At 37.0% G+C, this 20,791-nt stretch overlaps 1 protein-coding gene and 1 non-coding gene across 5 annotated transcripts; both read left to right on the top strand.

Annotated features, from left to right (window-relative positions):
* The first annotated feature begins 1,510 nt into the window (after positions 1 to 1,510).
* On the top strand, positions 1,511 to 19,539 carry RC3H2 (ring finger and CCCH-type domains 2). 4 transcript variants are annotated; one of them, XM_009818591.2, is made up of 20 exons: positions 1,511 to 1,747; positions 3,171 to 3,288; positions 3,727 to 3,960; positions 4,906 to 5,081; positions 6,385 to 6,585; positions 6,988 to 7,120; positions 7,276 to 7,394; positions 7,769 to 7,881; positions 8,510 to 8,818; positions 9,567 to 9,781; positions 10,769 to 11,196; positions 11,637 to 11,807; positions 12,921 to 13,076; positions 14,446 to 14,659; positions 14,817 to 14,901; positions 15,428 to 15,509; positions 15,915 to 16,061; positions 16,586 to 16,693; positions 17,762 to 17,910; positions 18,510 to 19,539. In XM_009818591.2, the coding sequence occupies exons 1-20, from the start codon at positions 1,517 to 1,519 to the stop codon at positions 18,706 to 18,708; spliced, it is 3,588 nt and encodes a 1,195-aa protein (XP_009816893.1). In that variant the 5' UTR covers positions 1,511 to 1,516; the 3' UTR covers positions 18,709 to 19,539. The 4 variants fall into 4 exon arrangements, with proteins under 4 accessions (XP_009816893.1, XP_059684891.1, XP_059684892.1 ...); XM_059828908.1 differs by having other exon boundaries at positions 17,762 to 17,891; positions 18,510 to 18,589; XM_059828909.1 differs by lacking the exon at positions 11,637 to 11,807.
* On the top strand, positions 6,784 to 6,899 carry LOC132319138 (small nucleolar RNA SNORD90). Its single transcript, XR_009484454.1, has one exon. It is a non-coding gene; the product is annotated as a small nucleolar RNA SNORD90 (small nucleolar RNA).
* Positions 19,540 to 20,791: the final 1,252 nt, after the last annotated feature.

Raw genomic sequence — 20,791 nt, 5'->3', positions numbered from 1 at the left:
CACAGATAGAGTCTATTTGGTGTTCTAGTAATTATTTCAATGGTCCGATACTTTAGCATTAATTAAACTGTAGCACAGCCAACAAAGAGTTACTGAATTCAAATGCAGAGGGGAGATCTCAGCTTCCTCAAAACAATTACCTTCTTTTTTTCTCCGATGATGGAAAAAAGTTAAACATGTAATTAAAACATTTGTGTATTTGCATTTCTAACAAGCTGCTAGAAGAAGCTTGTTCATAGCCTTGGAGTGAACTAACTGGTCTCTAGGTTGCATAGAAAGTCAACATCGTGGCACATCGCAGCAAAGGGTGGGGCTGTTTAGCTCTTAGATGAAGCTGTGAATTTAAATCTTCATGACGAAAGCTTGAATGTAAACGGTTTCGATGAACTTCTTAGGCCTGTTATCTTTTTCAAGAACGGAAGTTATATAAGGTGGAATGTCTTTCAGAACAACTTCTATAAACCCGTATTTTCTCTGGAATGCATTTATATAAATGATTTGCATGGTACTACTGCACAGAGTGAGATGTTTAAAGAGAAAAGACTTAATGGCAAGCCAGCTGAAGTGACTACTTGCTTTATCATAAGTTTGGTCCTAAATACCTGGATTTTAAACACGTCAGAGATTTTCTTCCTGTGAGTCCATGGAAGTGGAGTTGCATTGTTGTGTAAGGTAGAGATGTGAAAAGCAAAATTGAATACAGCAGTCTCTGTCCTTGAGTGCTCCAATGGGTTCTTGGGAGAAAAGGGGGAAGTAACATAAGAGAATCCTAAAACTAAAAACTGATCTCTCATTCTTTTAGTGTTTTATGATTCTTAACTTTTGTTAATTGATTTGTCTTTTACAGAAATAGAAAATATGTCTTCTAAAATAAAAAAGCAAAGCTGTGTTTAGTTTGATGTGTGATTAAGTTTGAATAAGATCTGCAGAAGGAAGGCATTGTTCTACTTCACTTCAAATGGAAATAACATTTTAACTCACACCTCCCCCCCCCAAAAAAAAAGAAAAAAAAAAAAGAAAAAAAAAATGTGTGTCTTCTCCCCATGCCAGGTCCATTCTACAACCAGGGAGTGCTTTCAGGGTTTTGAAAACTTGAGGTTAGGTGAGATAGTGTGAGAGACGGTTACTGTGATTCATGCCTTCACGCTTTCTGTGCCAACAAACATCTTCCTCTTCCTACACTAAAGGTGTATGTAATCCTGTGAGAAGAACTGTAATGGCATTTACTGTGAATAGGTTCGACTTCAACTTATGGTAGTCTGCATTAATTCAGTTCATGAGCCTTTTTTGGTACAATTATTAAACTAACACAAAGCTGGGGTTTTTGAGTACTTCAATGTAAAGATTTGGTTTTATTCTGTAAAATATTGAAATGGTGGGGTTTTTTTAATTAAAAATCATTCTAAATTAGCAGAAAGCATGTTTTAAATACTCTGTTATTCACTTACAGCTGCCAAAACATAGTACAGTGAAATAATGGTCTGCTAGCCTGCTAAACAAGTGTCCAGCTTCCACAATGCCTGTGCAGGCAGCTCAGTGGACAGAATTTCTGTCCTGCCCAATCTGCTACAACGAGTTTGATGAGAATGTGCACAAACCCATCAGCTTAGGTTGCTCTCACACTGTCTGTAAGACCTGCCTGAACAAGCTTCATCGCAAGGCATGTCCTTTCGACCAGACTGCCATCAATACAGACATCGATGTGCTTCCTGTAAACTTTGCACTCCTCCAGTTAGTTGGAGCCCAGGTATGATTTAAGCAGCTCTTTGTTTTGCCACTTCGTGTTATTACCATTTACGTGCCAGTTGCAATACGTGTGCTGATCTTTTTCCCTCATTTTAGTCTAAAAAATGGTAAGACTTTAACTTTGTAATATTTAGAAGTCCATACGTACTCTAAAAGCAGCTACACCATTTTCAGGACCATCCTCTTGTAGAATGAAAACATGTTCTAGTTGTAAGCTGAATTCTGGTTTAAAAAGGCTCTTGAACTGTGACTGGAGAAAAATAACTATTAGGGAATAGACAATTACCTGTCGCAATTGTCATTAGAAAAGTGAACCTGCAGATTGCACTCCTTCATTGTACTCTTGCAAGGAACCTGGTTTCTACATGTCACATGTTCGAAAGTAGCTAGCTGTTTAACCAAGTTTCAGAAGTGTGTCTGTGTAATTTTTTTAAAATATGCATGACGATGGCTTTTCAGTTGCGTTTTCAGACACTGGCTAATCAGGCCAGGAATGTTCCCCGTGCTGTCTCAGTGGCAAAACAGCGATTATGTAATCAGTACTGCGCTTTATGGAGACTAAATAAGTCTGTTCACCTTATGCTGATTCATATGCTTTTTCATATTACTCTCACTATAACACCTGGGTGATGCAGTAAGAAGATGCGTTTTACTTTGCTTAAAAAATGTCTTAACTCATGCCTTGACACAGCTATTGGTAATAACACTATGTCAAAGTGGTTTTGTTTCTCAAGTTCACATGTTCCTTTTTTTTTTATTTCTAAGTTTGTGTCAAATCACTGCCTTGATCTTACAACATTCATTTTCCTGGCCTCCTAACTTCCTGAAATATCTTTCAAAGAATCGAATGTATTGTGACTAATACTCCTTCTATTTTCATTGTCTGACCTTGTTACTCTACTTTGAGGTTTTTTCCCACCAAGTTAAGTTTGCTAGTTCTTTTCTTTGAAGATTTCGGCATGCCCAAATTATGCTTAAATTATTTTTTAACTTTGCATTTGATTTTTTTCATGTTTTCTTGCCAGTGAATTTTGTCTTAACTTCCCTTGTTTCTCTGTAGTAAATCGTGCTGATCTTGTACACTGATCATGCTCTCAAATCTTGTGTTCTTCATGCATCTTTTAAGTACCTTCTCATTAGACCTTGGCTATTGTTTTCTATCCTACCTTTGTTCTTAATGTGTTGAGTACTAACAAAAATAATCTTTCATCACCCTGATCCTCATCTTGAGTCCTTTTTGTTATTCCTTATTGCATTCTACATACCTTGGGTGGGTCTTGTCTTTTACTTCTCTAAAAAGCAGTGTACATCTGCAGTGTTACATAATTAGTAGTAGTGATGTTGGTGCCATCATAGGCATATCGGATAGGTCAGCTGGGTGTATATAATTCTTCTCCCCCTTCCTCCCCCTTGCATTTTCTTAGGTACCTGATCATCAGACAGTAAAGTTGAGTAATGTAGGAGAGAACAAACATTATGAAGTAGCAAAGAAATGTGTTGAGGATTTGGCACTCTACTTAAAGCCATTAAGTGGAGGAAAAGGTGAGTCTCTACTGAACAGCGGAATTTTGATGTAGCTTACTTTTAACAACATTGTGTTTTCAGCACTGATTTTAGGTGTCAATCCTCTCATTTTTGTAATAAATTTTCCCTTACGTTTTTGAAAGCTTATTCACACCTGTGACACTTGATTCTTTTATTTTAAGTTTACAAAATATTCTTTTTTATTTAGTAATGTTTCCTTGGGACTAACTTTGTACTAAAGCTAAACTTTCTTCAAAGGATGGGTTTGATGTCAATTTAAGACTTTTAATTAAAATTCTTTTTCATAATGAATTATACAGAGTTGCTGAAGAGAAGACATCTGTGACTAGTACCCAAGTCCTAGAGAAAGACACATACTACTAAACATTTTTGTCTTATTCAGCTAAATTTATCTGATGAGAAGCAATAGTTCGCCTTTTCTCGCTTTCTTTGAAGGTGTTGCAAGCTTGAATCAGAGTGCACTGAGCCGTCCAATGCAAAGGAAGCTTGTGACACTGGTGAATTGTCAGCTGGTGGAGGAAGAGGGTCGGGTTAGAGCTATGAGGGCAGCTCGATCACTGGGCGAGAGAACCGTTACAGAACTGATCTTGCAGCACCAAAATCCTCAGCAGCTTTCTGCCAATCTTTGGGCTGCTGTCAGGGCACGAGGATGCCAGTTTCTAGGACCAGGTAAAGTACCTGTAGAATCTGCATCGGAGTGTATTTAGCGATACCTTTTCTTAACACAAAAAACATTCTTTGGAAATTTCTCCTGTTCAATTGAAGATGTAATTACTTCTGGTTTTCAACTTCTTGCCAGGGGGAAAGGAAGGAAAAAAAAAATACTTAAAGTTAGTAAAATCTGCTGTTTTAAAGTTTTAGGGTTTTTTCCCTTTACTAACTGTTCTTCAAAATAATGAGGAAGTATTTAAAAAATCCTAGCAAAGAAGAGTAAATAAGCATGCTTTCTGCACATTTTGTCATGTAGTGTGAGTAACACAGGCTAGTTGTACTGCTGCCTGTGGTTAGAATTGGATAGGAAACTGCAAATGCTCTCTTGTTCGTACTTCAGCTGTAAATACAATCAGCCTAACTTTAGTTGCAGCATACTTTAATTTTAAAATTTATAATGATCCCGTTTATGTCTTTGACAGAAACAGCAAATTCTTAGTTAAGAATGTTGCTGAAGCAAGCACAGAAATGAGAAGGAAATTATGTTTAAACTGGAAGTAGTCCTCTCTTGATTCCAATAACTGATGATAGCATTGCTGTACCGTTCCCGTATTTATTTTATACACTTTTGTAGAGTAGCATTGATGAGATGTCCAAAATGACAAAGGCTACAAGACTGCACAGTGGAGAAAAGTATAAAAACTGCACTACTGATATGTTTCTTACTGAAAATTAGTTTTAGCTCTTTAAGCTTGCTGTGCTGAGAGTGCTTCATATAGTTCTTCTAAAATAGCAAATTTATTAATGTTTACAAAGATTTTTCTTATGATTAGTGAAGTAAAAAGTAATAAGGAGTTATGTTCAAGATGATTCAGATGCTCCTACTTACAGTGTTAATATATGATAGCCATGCTGTTTTCTGGCAATATATTTCACTTCCTATCTTTTTTGTGTGTGTTAAAGCTATGCAAGAGGAGGCACTGAAACTTGTATTACTGGCACTGGAAGATGGCTCTGCACTCTCAAGAAAAGTTCTGGTACTTTTTGTTGTACAAAGGCTAGAACCAAGATTTCCTCAGGCCTCCAAAACGAGCATTGGTCATGTTGTGCAGCTACTGTATAGAGCATCATGCTTTAAGGTAAAATACCAATATTTGAACTTTGTTACTGTGAACTAGTGCAGCTCCAGAGAACCCAAGCTAAGATTAGTATCCTTCACCTGTAAAATGTTACATAAATTCAGTTTCTACACATTTAAATAATGTAGACTATAAGATTTTATCTAGAACTGTCATGAAGTAGTTGTTTGATATTTAAAATTCCCTGCAAAAGGAACAAATGGTCACATGTGGAATTAGCCAGAATAGATTCTGAAGTTACTGCCCTCATTATTAACTGCTGCCCATCATCTGGAAATTATCTCCCCTGAAGGAGGCATGTCACCTGATGGTGTAGCCACTCCTAGCCTGCTTCAGGAAGAAGTCAAATGTTTTAATATAATCACTTTTGACTTCATTTAGATTCATAAGATTGGGCCATGGCCAGACATGCCAGACTGGCCTGGGTGCTCTCAAAGATTAGAATTCAGTCCCAGCATTCTAAAGAAAACTTTTGGAATACTGTAGTCCTGGGAACTTCCCTAGCTCCAACACCAGGCATGAGAGGGGGACACCATACACGGAGAGCGCTATTAGCCTGAGCTCCGACGTTGTGTTCCAACACATTTGTCACTCTCTCTCCTTTTTCTTTTGTCAGTATCTAGCTGCCTTGCACTGAAGAGCCTCTTTATTTTTGATATATAGGGCTGAGTTGTTTAAACTGAATATTCCCACTCTTTATATCTGGAGAAGATTGAAAGGTTAATTCTATGGGTGTTGTTTTCTTTTTGAATCACAGTTAAAAACATGATTATCACAACATCGCTAAAATAAACATTAAAATAGACCTGTTGCTCTCTGTTACGACAAATGTCTTATGTAACCTAAAAGGTTTAGTTAACATTTATACTGGACTCTCAGTTAAATATTCTGTTCTTTAAATGTCAGTATCTTAATTTTTTTTTTCCTTTGTATGATTTAAGTCACTTCTAGACCCTTTCCTGTTTCTTTAAGTCATCCTTTAATATCGGGTAGCAAAAACTACTAGTAGAACTACTAAATATCTAACTGTATCTTCTGTGACTTAAGCAAGCCTGATTACTTCCTAGTTGGAAGTAGTGAGTTGGCATAGTTTTGTGCCTATGATCCTGTAAAAACTTGAAGAGCTGGCTGTTCTGCCTGTGCACTGCTAGCTAAGTGGATAAATACATGGAATAAAATTAAATAGATGCTTAATATACTAAAGCAATACTTCTGTGATTTGTGCTGTGTAACTGTCTTTTTTCTGATGGCCTTGGAGATTTTTTTGTTAAAGGAGGAGTATTTAACTATTACTATTTATTAGGTTACTAAAAGGGATGAAGATTCTTCTCTGATGCAACTTAAAGAAGAGTTTCGGAGTTATGAGGCTTTGCGGAGAGAACATGATGCCCAAATTGTTCACATTGCCATGGAAGCAGGACTTCGAATATCACCAGAACAATGGTCTTCCCTTCTTTATGGTGACTTGGCACATAAATCACACATGCAATCCATTATTGACAAGGTTTGTCAAAGGGATGATTTTAGTATCTTTGTAGGGTTAGGTTTGACTATTAAATGTTATAGTAAAAATCCAAGAACAACCTAAGTTAACTTTTTGTATTTAGTCTTACCAAATATTAGTTAAAACTAGAATGTAGGTTTTCTCCCCACTGTAGTGTATTCTTCATATGAAGACATTTTGTTTTCCAGTAGTTTAAGTCTAACTGCCTTTTTTGTGTCTAATGATGAAGCTTCATAGGGCAGATTCTGAGCTGAGAAATTAAATTTCTCTCCACTGATACTCTCTATATGCCATCTGAAGACACTATGTATTGCGTTTAGGAACCCGTTTAATGAAAATATTTTTAAGATTAGTAGTTCACAGTTATAAGATGCAGCACACTAATGCTCACTTTGTTTTCAGCTCCAGTCTCCAGAATCTTTTGCAAAGAGTGTACAAGAATTGACAATTGTCTTGCAGCGCACGGGGGATCCTGCAAACTTAAACAGGCTGAGGCCTCATTTAGAGTTGCTGGCAAACATAGATCCAAATCCAGGTACGCAAATCAAGCTTTTAAAACATTTCTTGATATTTTTCATATCTAGCAAAGTAAATTAAGTTGATAACCTCCATTCCTGGTTTCAAAATTCCCATTAATTAACATTGACAGAATTATTGACAGAATGACAAGCCTGCTTTTAATAATTTTAGATGCAGCATCTCCAACATGGGAGCAGCTGGAAAATGCAATGGTTGCTGTAAAGACTGTGGTGCATGGGCTGGTGGATTTCATTCAGAATTACAGTAGAAAAGGCCATGAAACTCCACAGGTAACTATATTCGATTGTTGCATTAGATGTCTTAATGTACATTCACTGAGAGATGCAACTTTAAAAAATTACTATTGATTTGAAATGTTTGTGGCCTTTTCTGTGGAATGACTGATGATACTGTTATTTACTGCATTCAGGTTTTGAGAACTTAACATTTCTGAATATGGAATGCAGCAGAGCTTGCTGTAGTGACATCCATACAATGGCATAGTACTTAGCCCATCAACAAGAAGTTTTCTTAGTTTTCTAATTAAAGATATAAAATGTAAAAGCATATCATGGATGTTTTTGTGTGTGTATTTTAAGCCCATTTTTATGTAAACACGTATTAGATTGTAAGTGGAATGTCTTGTGTTTTGTTTTTTTTAAAGCCACAACCAAATAGCAAATATAAAACAAGTATGTGCCGAGACCTTCGACAGCAAGGGGGATGTCCAAGAGGAACAAACTGTACATTTGCTCATTCTCAGGAAGAGCTTGAAAAGTGAGTGTGGGAGACTTTTTTCTTTTTTTTTCCTTTTCAATTTAAATCCAAGCAACCTCCACAGAATTTTGAAAACACTTTCTTCTGTACATTTATTCATTTGGAAGGATTTGTGAATCTCTTGAAGTGACAACTTTTTACAGGAAATTGAAGGTACAGTAAAGCAATATCTGTAAACTAATTCCAGGTTTATTTTTTTATTTTACCCCATATGATGAAGTAAAGTTTCCTGTCCTGAAACTGAGTCTAGGCTTAGTGTCTGTCAGGGATTGGTTATATCACCCACAGGAGAGAGAATGTTAATTACATTTTGATTGATTAAGGAATAAAGACAATTATTTAAATGGTCTGTAACATATGCATTCTTGAAGCTGTTTTCACCCAAATCCATTTTCAAAGAAGTACAGAAGTGGGTCTTCTAAGAGAACAGATGATCTTTGGTTACAAGGAGACATTGATGTTTTATTTACAGATTGCTGAAAATAAGCACCAGTTTAAAGTCCTGTAATTTTTTGATACTATGTTCTACTCAATCCCTTCCTTTTGCTAGTTTTACAAATATATTGAACAGCACAATAAGCACTTTTTAAATTGTCTCTTGTGTGTTTGTGCCTGTGTTTGTTTATAGATACCGCTTGAGGAACAAAAAAATCAGTGCAACAGTGAGAACATTCCCCCTTCTAAATAAAGTTGGCGTAAATAGCACCATCTCAACCACAACAGGAAACGTAATTTCTGTCATAGGAAGCCCTGAAGCAACAGGGAAGATGGTGCCAAGTACTAATGGAATAGCTAATCTAGAAAGTGGTGTTCCCCAATTGATCCCTCGCTGTGCAGACACCTCCTTGAGAGCTTTGGAGAACACCAAGAAGGGAGGGAAGACTGGAGCCAATGGCCAGAATGTTTCTGGATCCCCTACAGAATCACTACCTGAAAAGTAGGTAACTTTTTTCATGAAGATAACTAAGCACAACGTTTTGCCTTTAGATTATCATAGTTTGTGGATGGCAAACAATAGATACTGAATTCTGGTCCTGGCTTGCAGTTGTTGCTGGTGCTCATTGGCTGCAGAGTTGTGTAAGGTCTTGTACAAGATATTGTTATATAAAATCTATGGATTCAAGTTGTCAGAGCCAGCATCGGTTGTTTTAGCTGTTGAATACTCCCATGCAATATAGGTAAAATGGTAAATCTCTCCTTTTATCTTTTATTCTGTTGTTCTCAGCCTGGTATCTTACTTACTATTGGGTTATTAAATAAAAATAAAATAAAAAACTTGCACTCAAAATTTGGCATTTCCTGAAACCAAGAAGGGTGCACGTAGTACATAATCACTTAATAGTCCTGGAAATCTTCTAGTTTGGGGATTTTCCCTTAAAAAATGTTTAGAATACAGGAAGCACTGATCCTCTAAACAACTTTTCAAAGCCTTTGTCCTTACCAGAATACACTTACAAGCGGTATGTAAGCTTCTGGGTACATACCAAAACATTTATATCCACTTTAGAGTTCTCCTAGGTGATAGTCAGAGATGCAATAATAGTATCAGTTCGGGGTATGAAAAATAAAATTCCAGAGGAAATGACATGGCCCAAATTTCCACATTACATGGGAGCGTACACAAAGAGATGACTAACTGAAATAAGTAAAGATCTGCTTAATGATTTCTTGGTAATCCTTTTCAGTAAAATTGGTTCTCCACCCAAGACTCCTGTAAGCCAGGCAGCAGCTACCTCAGCTGGTCCTCCTAATATTGGAACAGAAGTTAATTCTGTGCCTCCAAAATCCAGCCCATTTGTTCCCAGAGTACCTGTCTACCCTCCACATTCTGATAATGTTCAATATTTCCAAGACCCTAGGACTCAGCTGTCATATGAAGTTCCACAGTACCCACAGACAGGTGAGTGATATGAGTACTGAATCAAAAATAGTTCTGAACTTTTCTCTAGGTAAGCCTGAATGCTGAGAAATAACTTTTATCTCAGTTTTGTGGATTTTTTTTTTTAAAAATACCAGCTGAACTTTCACTTAATGGAATACTAATCTGGTCTGTTGCTGAGTATGGGAGGGACCTGTAGTTTGTTCCCAGTGTTGGTGGTTCTTGTCTTTGCGTGCTGTACGTTATGCAACTTGTACCTCAGCATCCAGAAGAACTTGAACCTCAATGTCTTTCATCTACTTTTTCCTTTGTTAGCATTTAATTGCATTTATTTAGGCTTGCTCACCTCATGCCCTATCCATGAGGGTGTCCACAGATAGGATTCAGACCCAGAGGCATAGCATGCTTCTACTGTGAGACTTGTACATCTCTGTGCTTGTTCAAATGTTTTTGAAAGGTTTCAGTCATTTTTTTAGGTTGCAGTGTGCATGCTTATATTCAAGCAAACAATTAAGTGTTATTAGGTGTTATAGCATCAGGTCATTCACAAGCTCTCAAAACAAAAGGTAGAGTTGTTCAGACAATCCTCTCCAAAGAAAAAACAATAAGACAAGTGTGAAATAGTTATTTATGGACCTTTGGAATTACTTTTTTTAGCAATATAGCTTTTTGTTTTCAAGATAACTATTTTAACTTCCTGTATAAAGAAGTGCTTAAGATGCTGTCTTTTCAGTTACGTGGTTATACCATAGTACATAGGAGCAATGGCAGAAAAACTCCATTTTCCAAATTGGGTCAAGGTGGTAAAGGGTAAGCACTACATCTGCAAATACAGTTCTCATACATGAAATTATATTCCACAGAAGTATGAAAGGGTCAGTAACAGGTTTGTAAAGTGTGACTCTTCATGCTCTAAAGGTACTTATCAACACTATTTACAGTCTTAGAAGGTGTAAAATTCTGGGTCATTTATGGTTACATTAAATATGCCTTTTTCCAATTTTTAAGGATATTATCCACCACCTCCAACAGTACCAGCTGGTGTGGCTCCCTGTGTTCCTCGCTTTGTGAGGTCCAATAACGTTCCAGAATCCTCCCTCCCACCTGCTTCCGTGCCATATGCCGATCATTACAGTACATTTCCCCCTCGAGATCGACTGAATTCTCCTTACCAACCTCCTCCTCCGCAGCCGTATGGACCAGTTCCTCCTGTCCCTTCTGGAATGTATGCTCCAGTTTATGACAGCAGGCGCATCTGGCGCCCACAGATGTACCCACGAGATGATATTATTAGGAGCAATTCTTTACCTCCCATGGATGTGATGCACTCATCTGTCTATCAGACATCATTACGTGAGAGATACAACTCTTTGGATGGGTACTACTCTGTGGCTTGTCAACCTCCAAACGAACAGAGGACTGTGCCTTTACCAAGGGTAAGTGAGAGCCAGAAAGGGAGGAATGTAGTCTTGATTCTGAAGGTCATTACTGAGAAGTTGGTAAATAATTAGCATAGACCTCTTCTGTTTATTTGGGGTTACAGTGATCCAGATACATGACATGGGCAAAGTTCTTGTTTTGTTTTTAACCTTAATAAAATGGGCTTGTAAAATAGAGCACTCTGGTCTGCATTAGGACCAGAGCCCCTCTGCCTCTTTAATTCCCATGCATGTTGCTTGAATTAATTACATATTTAAGATTTGAGTTGCCATACATGGGCCAGGTTCTCCCCCAAATCCATGTGAAATTCTTCTAGGGATATCAGTGGAAGGTTACAGACCCAAGGGAATTTGGGGGTCCAAGTGTGTCCCCTCCAAGTATTTACCTTCTGGTCAGAGTATGATGGGATATATGGCCCTATATTTATTATTACCAGGAGCCTTGCGGACATTTGAAGACTGGTTACGATGAGCAATTAAGACGGAAGCCAGAGCAATGGGCGCAGTACCACACGCAGAAAACTTCTCTGGTATCGTCAACCCTTCCTATGGCAACACCATCTCCAACACCACCTTCTCCTCTCTTCAGTGTAGATTTCAGCACAGAGGTGGGAAGCCAAAGAACTTCTTTATTTTCCCTTCCTTTTTCTGTAAGATGCCATTTAATATTTCTAGTAAAGATTTTCTACCTGCCACCTATTGTTCATAAAATCAATTTAATCTTCTAGCAAAAGGAAAGTAATAATGAATGCATTCAATTTGATATTAAGGTGATGCTAGACATGATTGCTGAAAAAAGGTCAAGTGAAGTGATTCAATTTACCCTCGCTAAAGGAAATGTAATTTTATTGAACTAGCTTTGTGAAGCTCCAGGTTTTTGTATACGGAACAACGGTTGTTTTCCGTTAAGAAGGACCTTCCCTTTTATACTCCAAATGGCATTATGACATGATGAGTAGACTGAATCAAGCTGCAAATGCTTGTCGAGTCCCAGAGAACAGATATCCCTTAAAAGCGGCAAAAGGCATTGGTAGAACATTGTGTACTTATGTGATAAGTTCTGTAAACAAGAATGGAAACTCAACGAATAGAAACAGTGTGCTTTTGAAGAAAAAAAATAAATCTTCTGATAGTTATTTTCTATATGCGTAAATTAAATGCATCCAAGAAACTAGTTTGAGAACCACTGTGCCAAGCACTCTTTGCTGTGGTTTGACAGTTCCATTGATAATATTTGAGGTGTTAGACTGTGATTATTCAGAAGAGGTCTTGTACTTAAAGTCCCTTATGGGTGCATTCAAGACAGATCAGGATTTAGTCCTTTTCATCCAGGTTGGAGGGTTCCAAGTCATACTTCTATCTGCCACTGGCTTATACGTTAAAGGAAAATGCATGGCTTCCTCTCAATTTAATTACTGTAGGTATTTGCCTGAAGAAACCTGCCACTAACATGGTGACACTCATTTCAGTCTCTCATCTTGGTAGACCAGGCAGTTATTTGTAGTGACAAAGCTTGCTCTTCTTTGACAGCTGTCAGCTGTACTGGTTTAACATTTGATTGAACGGGTTATGTTTTCCCTGAGTCAAATCTTGAATATGGCTAGAACTCCTTGATTGACTTTTGAGATAACTTAATTAAATAGCAGTAAATATATTTTCTTATTTTAATACTGAATTCCCTGTTTTTATTATTCACTGCTTATTTATTCCCTTTTCTGTAGTTCTCAGAGAGTGTCAGTGACTTGAGTGGAACTAAATTTGAGGAAGACCATCTCTCTCACTATTCGCCGTGGTCTTGTGGCACTATTGGCTCTTGCATAAATGCTATCGACTCAGAGCCCAAGGATGTGATTGCCAATTCAAATGCCGTGTTAATGGTAGGGGTTTTCTGCATGTTATCTCATTAGTGTAATGATACTTCCATGCTGAAGTGTCTTCTGTTTGGTTAAACAAGCCTTTTTTTTTTTTAAAGTTGATAGCTTCTATTCTTAGTATTTTAAAGTAGTTCTGCCCATTTGAAGTTGTTTGGAATATCTTTTCCCAGTTTTGTAAATAAACAATCTGTTTACTTCAGTGACAGAATGTAGTGCCATTAATAAAATTCTCACATGTCTGAAACAACTATTTTAATAACAGATCTCTGTAAATCAAATTTTTAGCCAAAATATTTTGAGTAGGTGGTCTGTAAACTGATAAGAATTCAATTTTAAATGTGTTCTCTGGTTATTAGTGGGATAAAAATTTTTGACTTAATTTTTTATCTCTCTTCAGAGTTCTTTATATAAATGTATATGTGTACACGCACATCCTTACAATTTCTGAGGCATCTAAAATAGTCTCAGAATATGTTGCAGTGACAGGCTTGACTGGTTAATACAGGGTCATTGTGGCCAGTTAGTTCAGAGCAGGTGTTCCCATTGCAAAAACGCATTTCCTATTTGTCTTACATGCAGTAGTCCATCCTGTGAGAATGAATCACTGGCCTTTTCAGGATTCTACAATTTGTTATGTTGCCATTTTTTCAGAAAATGTTTACTTTGAAGTTAATCCCAAGACCAATATACACTCACAGAGAAAAGTTGAAATACTGTGGACCCAGGATAATCAACATGAACTTAATCTTGGCTGCTTTGTACCCACAGGGAATCTGTATGAACTATTTTCCTAGACTACACCTCTTACTTGGTTGGAAGGCACATTCTCCTCTAATAAACAGTTTAATGCCAACAAATCTGTGAAAATAAAATACAACTTACTTTTTATCACCCAATTTCCATGAGAGAGAAAAAAGCTAACTGAAAGACTTTAGGGAACAAAAAATACGTAGTATGAATTGTGGAATACAGCTTACCTCTGGAGCAGTAAGAGCTCATGCTTTTTGAAGACATTCTGCTGTACAGTGAAGCAGGTTACCTTTATGTTCTATGAAACAAGTGTAACCAAATCTCATCCCAAGCCTTCTTTAATACTGCCCCCTTCAAGTATGGGAAAGGGTCCTGAAGGACCTTAAAGCATACTGGAACCTTTTCTGCCTGGAAACACAAGGTTGGAAAAGCAAAATTATTTATTCTGGCACTGGCAATAGCTTTCTTGTGGTCAGTTAAATCATTGAGGCCCATCTTCGCTCTCAGTTGGACAGATTTTCAGCCTTGTATTCAGCAGCGATAATCGGAAAGTTGCTGGCCAACTGAAGAATCTGAATACCCTCAAATGAGTCCATGTATCTTCTATCTCCTAAATATGTAGGATTTGGACAGCGGGGATGTTAAAAGGAGAGTACATTTATTTGAAACTCAGAGAAGGGCAAAGGAAGAAGATCCTATAATCCCATTTAGCGATGGACCGATCATCTCCAAGTGGGGTGCAATCTCCAGGTCATCCCGCACAGGTTATCACACGACAGATCCTATTCAGGCCACTGCTTCCCAAGGAAGTGCTACAAAGCCCATCAGTGTATCAGGTAAAAGTACAGGCTTCGTATGACAATATAGCATACATCATGAGCATTTCATCCTGTTCATGCTTACTACAGCAATGGAGTTGCAAAGAGCTAAAATAACTGTATATCTCACTTTAAGAACAGAGAAGATAATGAATGGTATTTTAATTTGTTACAGATTATGTCCCTTATGTTAATGCTGTTGACTCAAGATGGAGTGCCTATGGCTCAGATTCTACTTCATCAGCACGTTATGCAGAACGGTATGGACTCTTTTCTGTGTTCTTTTAAAAGCATTTTTAATAGTTTGATGTTCTTCAAAATCCTGAATGGGGGCGGGGGGGGGGGGGAATCTGGAACTATGAATAGACATTCTTAATTTTAAAGTAAAAGATTCTTTCCTATCCAGCATAAAGTCTTGGAAAAACTAGGTTAAAACTTGTGTAGTCTTCATGCATCTAATAATACCCAATTACTAGCAACCTATCCCTTGAGAGACCTAATCAAAGAATTGGAGTCAGGTCCTGCCAAGCTGTCATGTCAAAATCTGTAATCTTGAGTAGTTTCTCTCCAGTTTTCTTGCCACATCTTACCCATATGTAAAATAAAGATGTTTGCTTCATATAATGCCTTGGGGTATTGTGAGCCCCAAAGAAGATGAAGAGCGTGTTATCTTAGCTGCATAGTTATTGTCCAAAAATCTAACATGGATAGACTGATGAAGTTTATGGGGCCTTTGATTTAGAGAACTTGGTTTTAATTCCTAGTTTTGCCTTCTTTCTCTTACAGGGACAGGTTCATAGTTACAGATTTGTCTGGTCACAGAAAGCATTCCAGCACTGGAGATCTATTAAGTATTGAATTACAACAGGTAAGATCAGATATTATACCATGTGGTTTTTTAATTAAAAAAAAAAAGTTATTTAGTAAAGTGCTTTTAAATAAATTTTCTTCGTGTAGCCTACAGAAAATTGTACAATTGACAAAATGATCAGTAAGACTTAACTAGACGCTAGCACCGCAACACTTAGTATGGTGCATAAGGACTGCTAATATGAGCTGTTCCATTGACATCAGTAAGACCGTTTTTGGGAGAAAGTGGTGAGCCTGATACATGTCAGCAAACGCAGAACAAAATAAATGTTGTGCATTAAAGGAATATATAGTTATCCATCTAGCAAGAGAACTGTTCTTTTTGTAAGCTTGGTTTATTTTGCCATTTGACAATACATGGTTTAAGTGTAGTTCTTGGTAACTGATGTGTTTCTTTCCATAGGCCAAAAGTAACTCATTATTACTCCAGAGAGAGGCGAATGCACTAGCCATGCAACAGAAGTGGAATTCTCTAGATGAAGGCAGTCGTCTCACCTTAAATCTTTTAAGCAAGGAAATTGATTTGAGGAATGGTGAGGTAAAGAAAGGGGTAGTTGGGAGGAAACAAATCTTTGAGGTTTTTTGTATATACATATGTGCATGCATTTTAACTAAGAGTTAAAACTCTTAGTTTTAACATTCCCAAATATTTATAACACATTCTGCACAAGTTAAATCACTGTTGTTGCACCCAGTTATTTCCCTGAGATTGAGTAGGTGCACCTGCTGTGCTGCTGCTCCAATCATCCATTTACAAAATGGGAAGAATGTGACAATCCGTTTTCATGCAATCATTACTCTTATAAATCTAAACATTCTGCTGGTGGACTCCACAGAAATTTTTACTTCAGTATTCATTTTATCTCTCTGTTTTAGTACTTCAATGTGATTAGATACGGCTTTGTATCCTATGTTGTCTCTGCCCGAAGTTCTATTTGTGTCTAACTAGCTCTTTTGTAGAAATGTTGTGTCCTAGAAATGCATCTCCTGTTTTCACTTTAATACTTGAGTGTTGTATGAAGCAGGTGAAAAGCCAACTTGATATTTACAGAACATATTAATCCTTTTTTTTAGACTGATTATACTGAAGACTGTGCAGACACAAAGCCAGATCGAGACATTGAATTGGAGCTGTCAGCCCTTGATACAGATGAACCTGATGGGCAAGGTGAACAAATAGAAGTAAGTACAAAAATCGGTGTGTCTAAAGAGCTCACTGGGTCCTTTCATTAGTTATTAAAAAACTTCTACAATTTCTATGTGAATCAGTAGATTATGTTGATAGCAAAGCCTTTTGGGTTTAGTTTTTGTAGTGATATCAAACATTTGCCTTATTTTAACACCAGGGGTCTCATACTTCTTGTTCAGATACCTGGCCGTTAATATTACCGAAGTTTAAAACAGCTCACTGTGTTCTTTGTCAGAGCTTTCAGCTTTTTGCACTTTCTTTTGATAGCGTTAGTAATGATGAGGAGTCCGTTCCTTTCCCCTTCCCCTGCAGTGTTGAAACTGTAGTTAAGAATGCTTTACATTGAAGTTTACATTTAAATGTGATCATTTAATTTAAACTTTGTGCTCACCTGATTCTAATAGTAAAGTAATTTAGATCATTGTAATCCAATGTTCTTTTGTTTTCACTGCTATGTCTTTGTAATTCTGTGCATCTGCCCCAGTTTCTTCTATGCTATTTCTTCCTTTGCTGTGCAGTCATAAAACGATCTGGTGTTCATTCCAGGCATTAGGATCAATTGTCCTTTTTTTAAAGCATCATACACTTAAAAGAAATTAAGGTTCTTATCTGGAACATATTCCATAATACATTCCAATACTGGCTTACAGTACTGGCTACAGCTTTTGTTTGCTCTGCCTGTGGTATGTGATGCAGTACTGTAGTATGAATTGTGAATGGCCATTACATGAATGGAAGGACCTTTATCTTCAGCCTTTCCTCTACCCCTAATTATTGAAACAGCTCTCACTGTCTTTATTGCCTCCTTCATATCTCACCAATAAACTATTTTTTAGCAACTGATGTTTATACTACTGTTGTCATTCACTGCCACCTTTGAATAATTGTTTTTTCCTTTTTCCTATAGTAAAATGTGGTAGACATGCCACTAGTATGAAATAAAAATAAGGAGTCTTATGATGAGACTCCCATTTCCATCGGCTTTATGTAGTGCAACATAATAGGGAAATTTAAAGCTGCCAGCAACAGTATTGATGGATATTTCTCCTTTTCTCCTGTAGGAGATTCTGGATATACAGCTAGGTATTAGTTCTCAAGATGATCAGCTGCTCAATGGAACAACTGTAGAGAATGGGCATCCGCTAAAGCAGCACCAGAAAGAATCTATGGAACAGAAGAGACAAAGTTTAGGTGAAGACCTTGTGATTCTGTGAGTGTTAGACAAAACAGCAGTGTCTGCCAGTATTAGAAAAACAGCAGCATCAGAATAGTTTAAGGATGAACTACGTACCTACTCAGACTTGGATTAGACATCTGCATTGTGTATACATGGTGAAGTGAGAAGAACCTGTTAAGAAAATAGAATTAGGTCACAGATACGAAAGTCACAGGATGGTACTGTTGTCCGTATGCATTGTTGTAATCGTATATACTGAAATGTGTCACAGCTGTTAAAAATACCTTTCACATTCAGTAAGCAAAAAATGCAGAAGTATTTTTATAGTTAAGAGAAATTAAGAAAAACTTCAAAAGGTTAAATGTCATACTGTTTGCACAAATCTCCACAGAGAGGAGGTTTTAAAATACACTATTTTAGGTTTATATGTTCTGTAGTCTTCAACGTGTAATGCAGCCTTTGAAAATGAGGCAGACTGCATTTAACATCTTGAGCGTACCGTTCCATAGTAAGATGTTTAGCCTGTTGCTAAAAATTAGTTTATGTCAGTATTTATTTAATGCACACAATTCAGTTCCAGATACTTGTGCGTGTACTTGTTTAATATTTGTGTAACTTATTTTTCTCCTCAGGGAGGAGCAGAAAACAATCCTGCCCGTAACTTCTTGCTTCAGTCAGCCGATCACAACATCTGTTAGCAATGCAAGCTGCCTGCCCATCAGCACATCAGTCAGTGTTGGCAGCCTCATTTTGAAAACTGCTCACATTATGTCTGAGGATAAAAATGACTTTTTAAAGCCTGTTGCAAATGGCAGGATGGTTAACAGCTGAAAGGCATTCATCTTTCCAGCTTGTGACCACACCATGGAAGCATTTACACTAGCTTTTTATATATATAATATATATTATATAATGTATATTTTTTTTAAAAAAAATAATATTGGGGTCATGCATTTCCTGTGGACTCTTTGATACTTCAAGCCCCTCTCGCATTAGCATTCTGAAGAAAAAAAAAAAACTTACTTTACTAGAGTAAGGCGTTCACTTTCCACAAATGAATGGAATTTGGACATTGTTTTACTTAAGCTTAAAGCAGCTTTTTATGAGTTTGTAGCAATCCGGTGCGGTATCTGAGCCATTCTTGTTTAAAATGGCTTCTGTAGAAAACTAACAACTCAGTTATTTAAACTAGCAGGATCCTACGATGATACATCTAGTGAAAGGAAGAATAACTTATTTGTCTCTGTTTTGTTTCATGAGAGAAGAACTTGTGTCTTGTTGCAGCTGCTTTTTCTTTAGTTGTGGAACTTTGCATGGAGTATTGTTTCCTGTTTGAAGACTGAGAGGTGGAGATTTGGACTTGAGACTTTTACAGGGTTAACACACCATTAGCTTTGCACTGCTACATTATTTGCAGGTCTGTGGTGCAGTGCTTTGCTGCAGCTTTTTGTTTCCATTCCCCCCCCCCCCCCCCAATTTCTGCTTTAGTACTGTAGATGCACATACACAGGCTACTTGTCCAAGTAAAGTTATCAGAAGTAAACCAAGTGCCTAAGTCCTCCAGCTAATGTACTAGGTATTGATTTCCCCAAGTTATATGTGAAACAATTTTCAACCATTTTGAGAGGTTATGCACTAATGTAACAGCAATTTTGGTTTTTCCTTTTTTCTTTTTTTTATTAATAGTTCTCAACTTGGAGATTATAGAATCCAGATGACTTGGCAAAAAGTATCAGGTGCTCTTGGCTTTCCTTTGAAAACCCTGTATGTAGTGTTTGCACTGACTAACAAGATGGTATTGCTGTTTTTTGTACTGTTTTGTTTTTAATTTAAACTAAATATTGGGAATTTAAGGCAGTTGTATTACCTTTGTTAAATGTTGTTAATCTTAATTTTGTATTCAGGTTTAATTTTTGCTTGCTCAGTGGCAACTTATTTTCAAAGACCTTGAATATACAATAATACAGCATTATCTGACCTTCAGAGTACTGAAAAGTGTATGAATTTATGCCCTGCTAAGATGTGACTGAGAATCATATTAGACATGTCAACTGAAAATTGGTTTTCATAAATACACATGAACTAGAGCCCTGGGCATATTTTTTTTGAGAAGCTTAAAAATCCACTTTGTTTTTTGAAAAGAAAGCAGGACTCTCCCTCCTGATGATTGCTGTCTTCTTGTGTGTCCTCTTACTTTTCTTTGTGACAAGTTTTACATTTTTTTTATGTTTTTATTAACTTCTGTGAAGTTGTTTACTCTGAAAATTGTACTGGAATATTTTAAGCCAAGCTGATCTTTCACCAGGTGTACTGCATGTAAGGGCTTTTCCTGCTAGCAAAATGCTTAAAGAGGATCATGTTACTGGTCGTCTGAGTTGTTATTTTACAAAATCACAGCTATGTGGTCGGGTAAGATTTTGATAACTGTTTTGTGCACGCTTCTGGGGGGTGGGGGTTGGCATTTCCCTGAGGGTTACTGATTAGACTAAGTAAATATCGGTGTTTGATATCTCTCCTAATGAACCTGTCCATGAAATAATTATGTTGTAAATATACCTGAAAATCCAAGGGTTAGTTTTGATATTCTCGTGTCAGTATGGAAGATCTTACACATCTATTTAATACTCAAATGTAAAGGAATGTATGTAGAAAAACAGTCAAGTAGTCTTTTCTTAGTTTCCTTTGGCTGTTGCTGTACCTTCCTATAGCCAGTGCCACCTCATAGCTAGGGTTAGACTGATGCTTTGTTTCACTTGCAACTTGAAGTGAACGGATACAAGAACCAGACCACCTTTTGTCACCTTAACTTATTTCCTATTGATGTTAACTTTAACTTAGAATGTTAGACATAAATATGATTGTTGTATATTTTATACCAAGACCATTCTGTAAATATGAATTTATATTACTTTTG

This window comes from Gavia stellata, chromosome 24, assembly GCF_030936135.1.
Source record: "Gavia stellata isolate bGavSte3 chromosome 24, bGavSte3.hap2, whole genome shotgun sequence".
In the NCBI taxonomy this organism is placed as follows: domain Eukaryota; kingdom Metazoa; phylum Chordata; class Aves; order Gaviiformes; family Gaviidae; genus Gavia; species Gavia stellata.
This window is presented reverse-complemented; position numbering and strand designations above follow the sequence as displayed.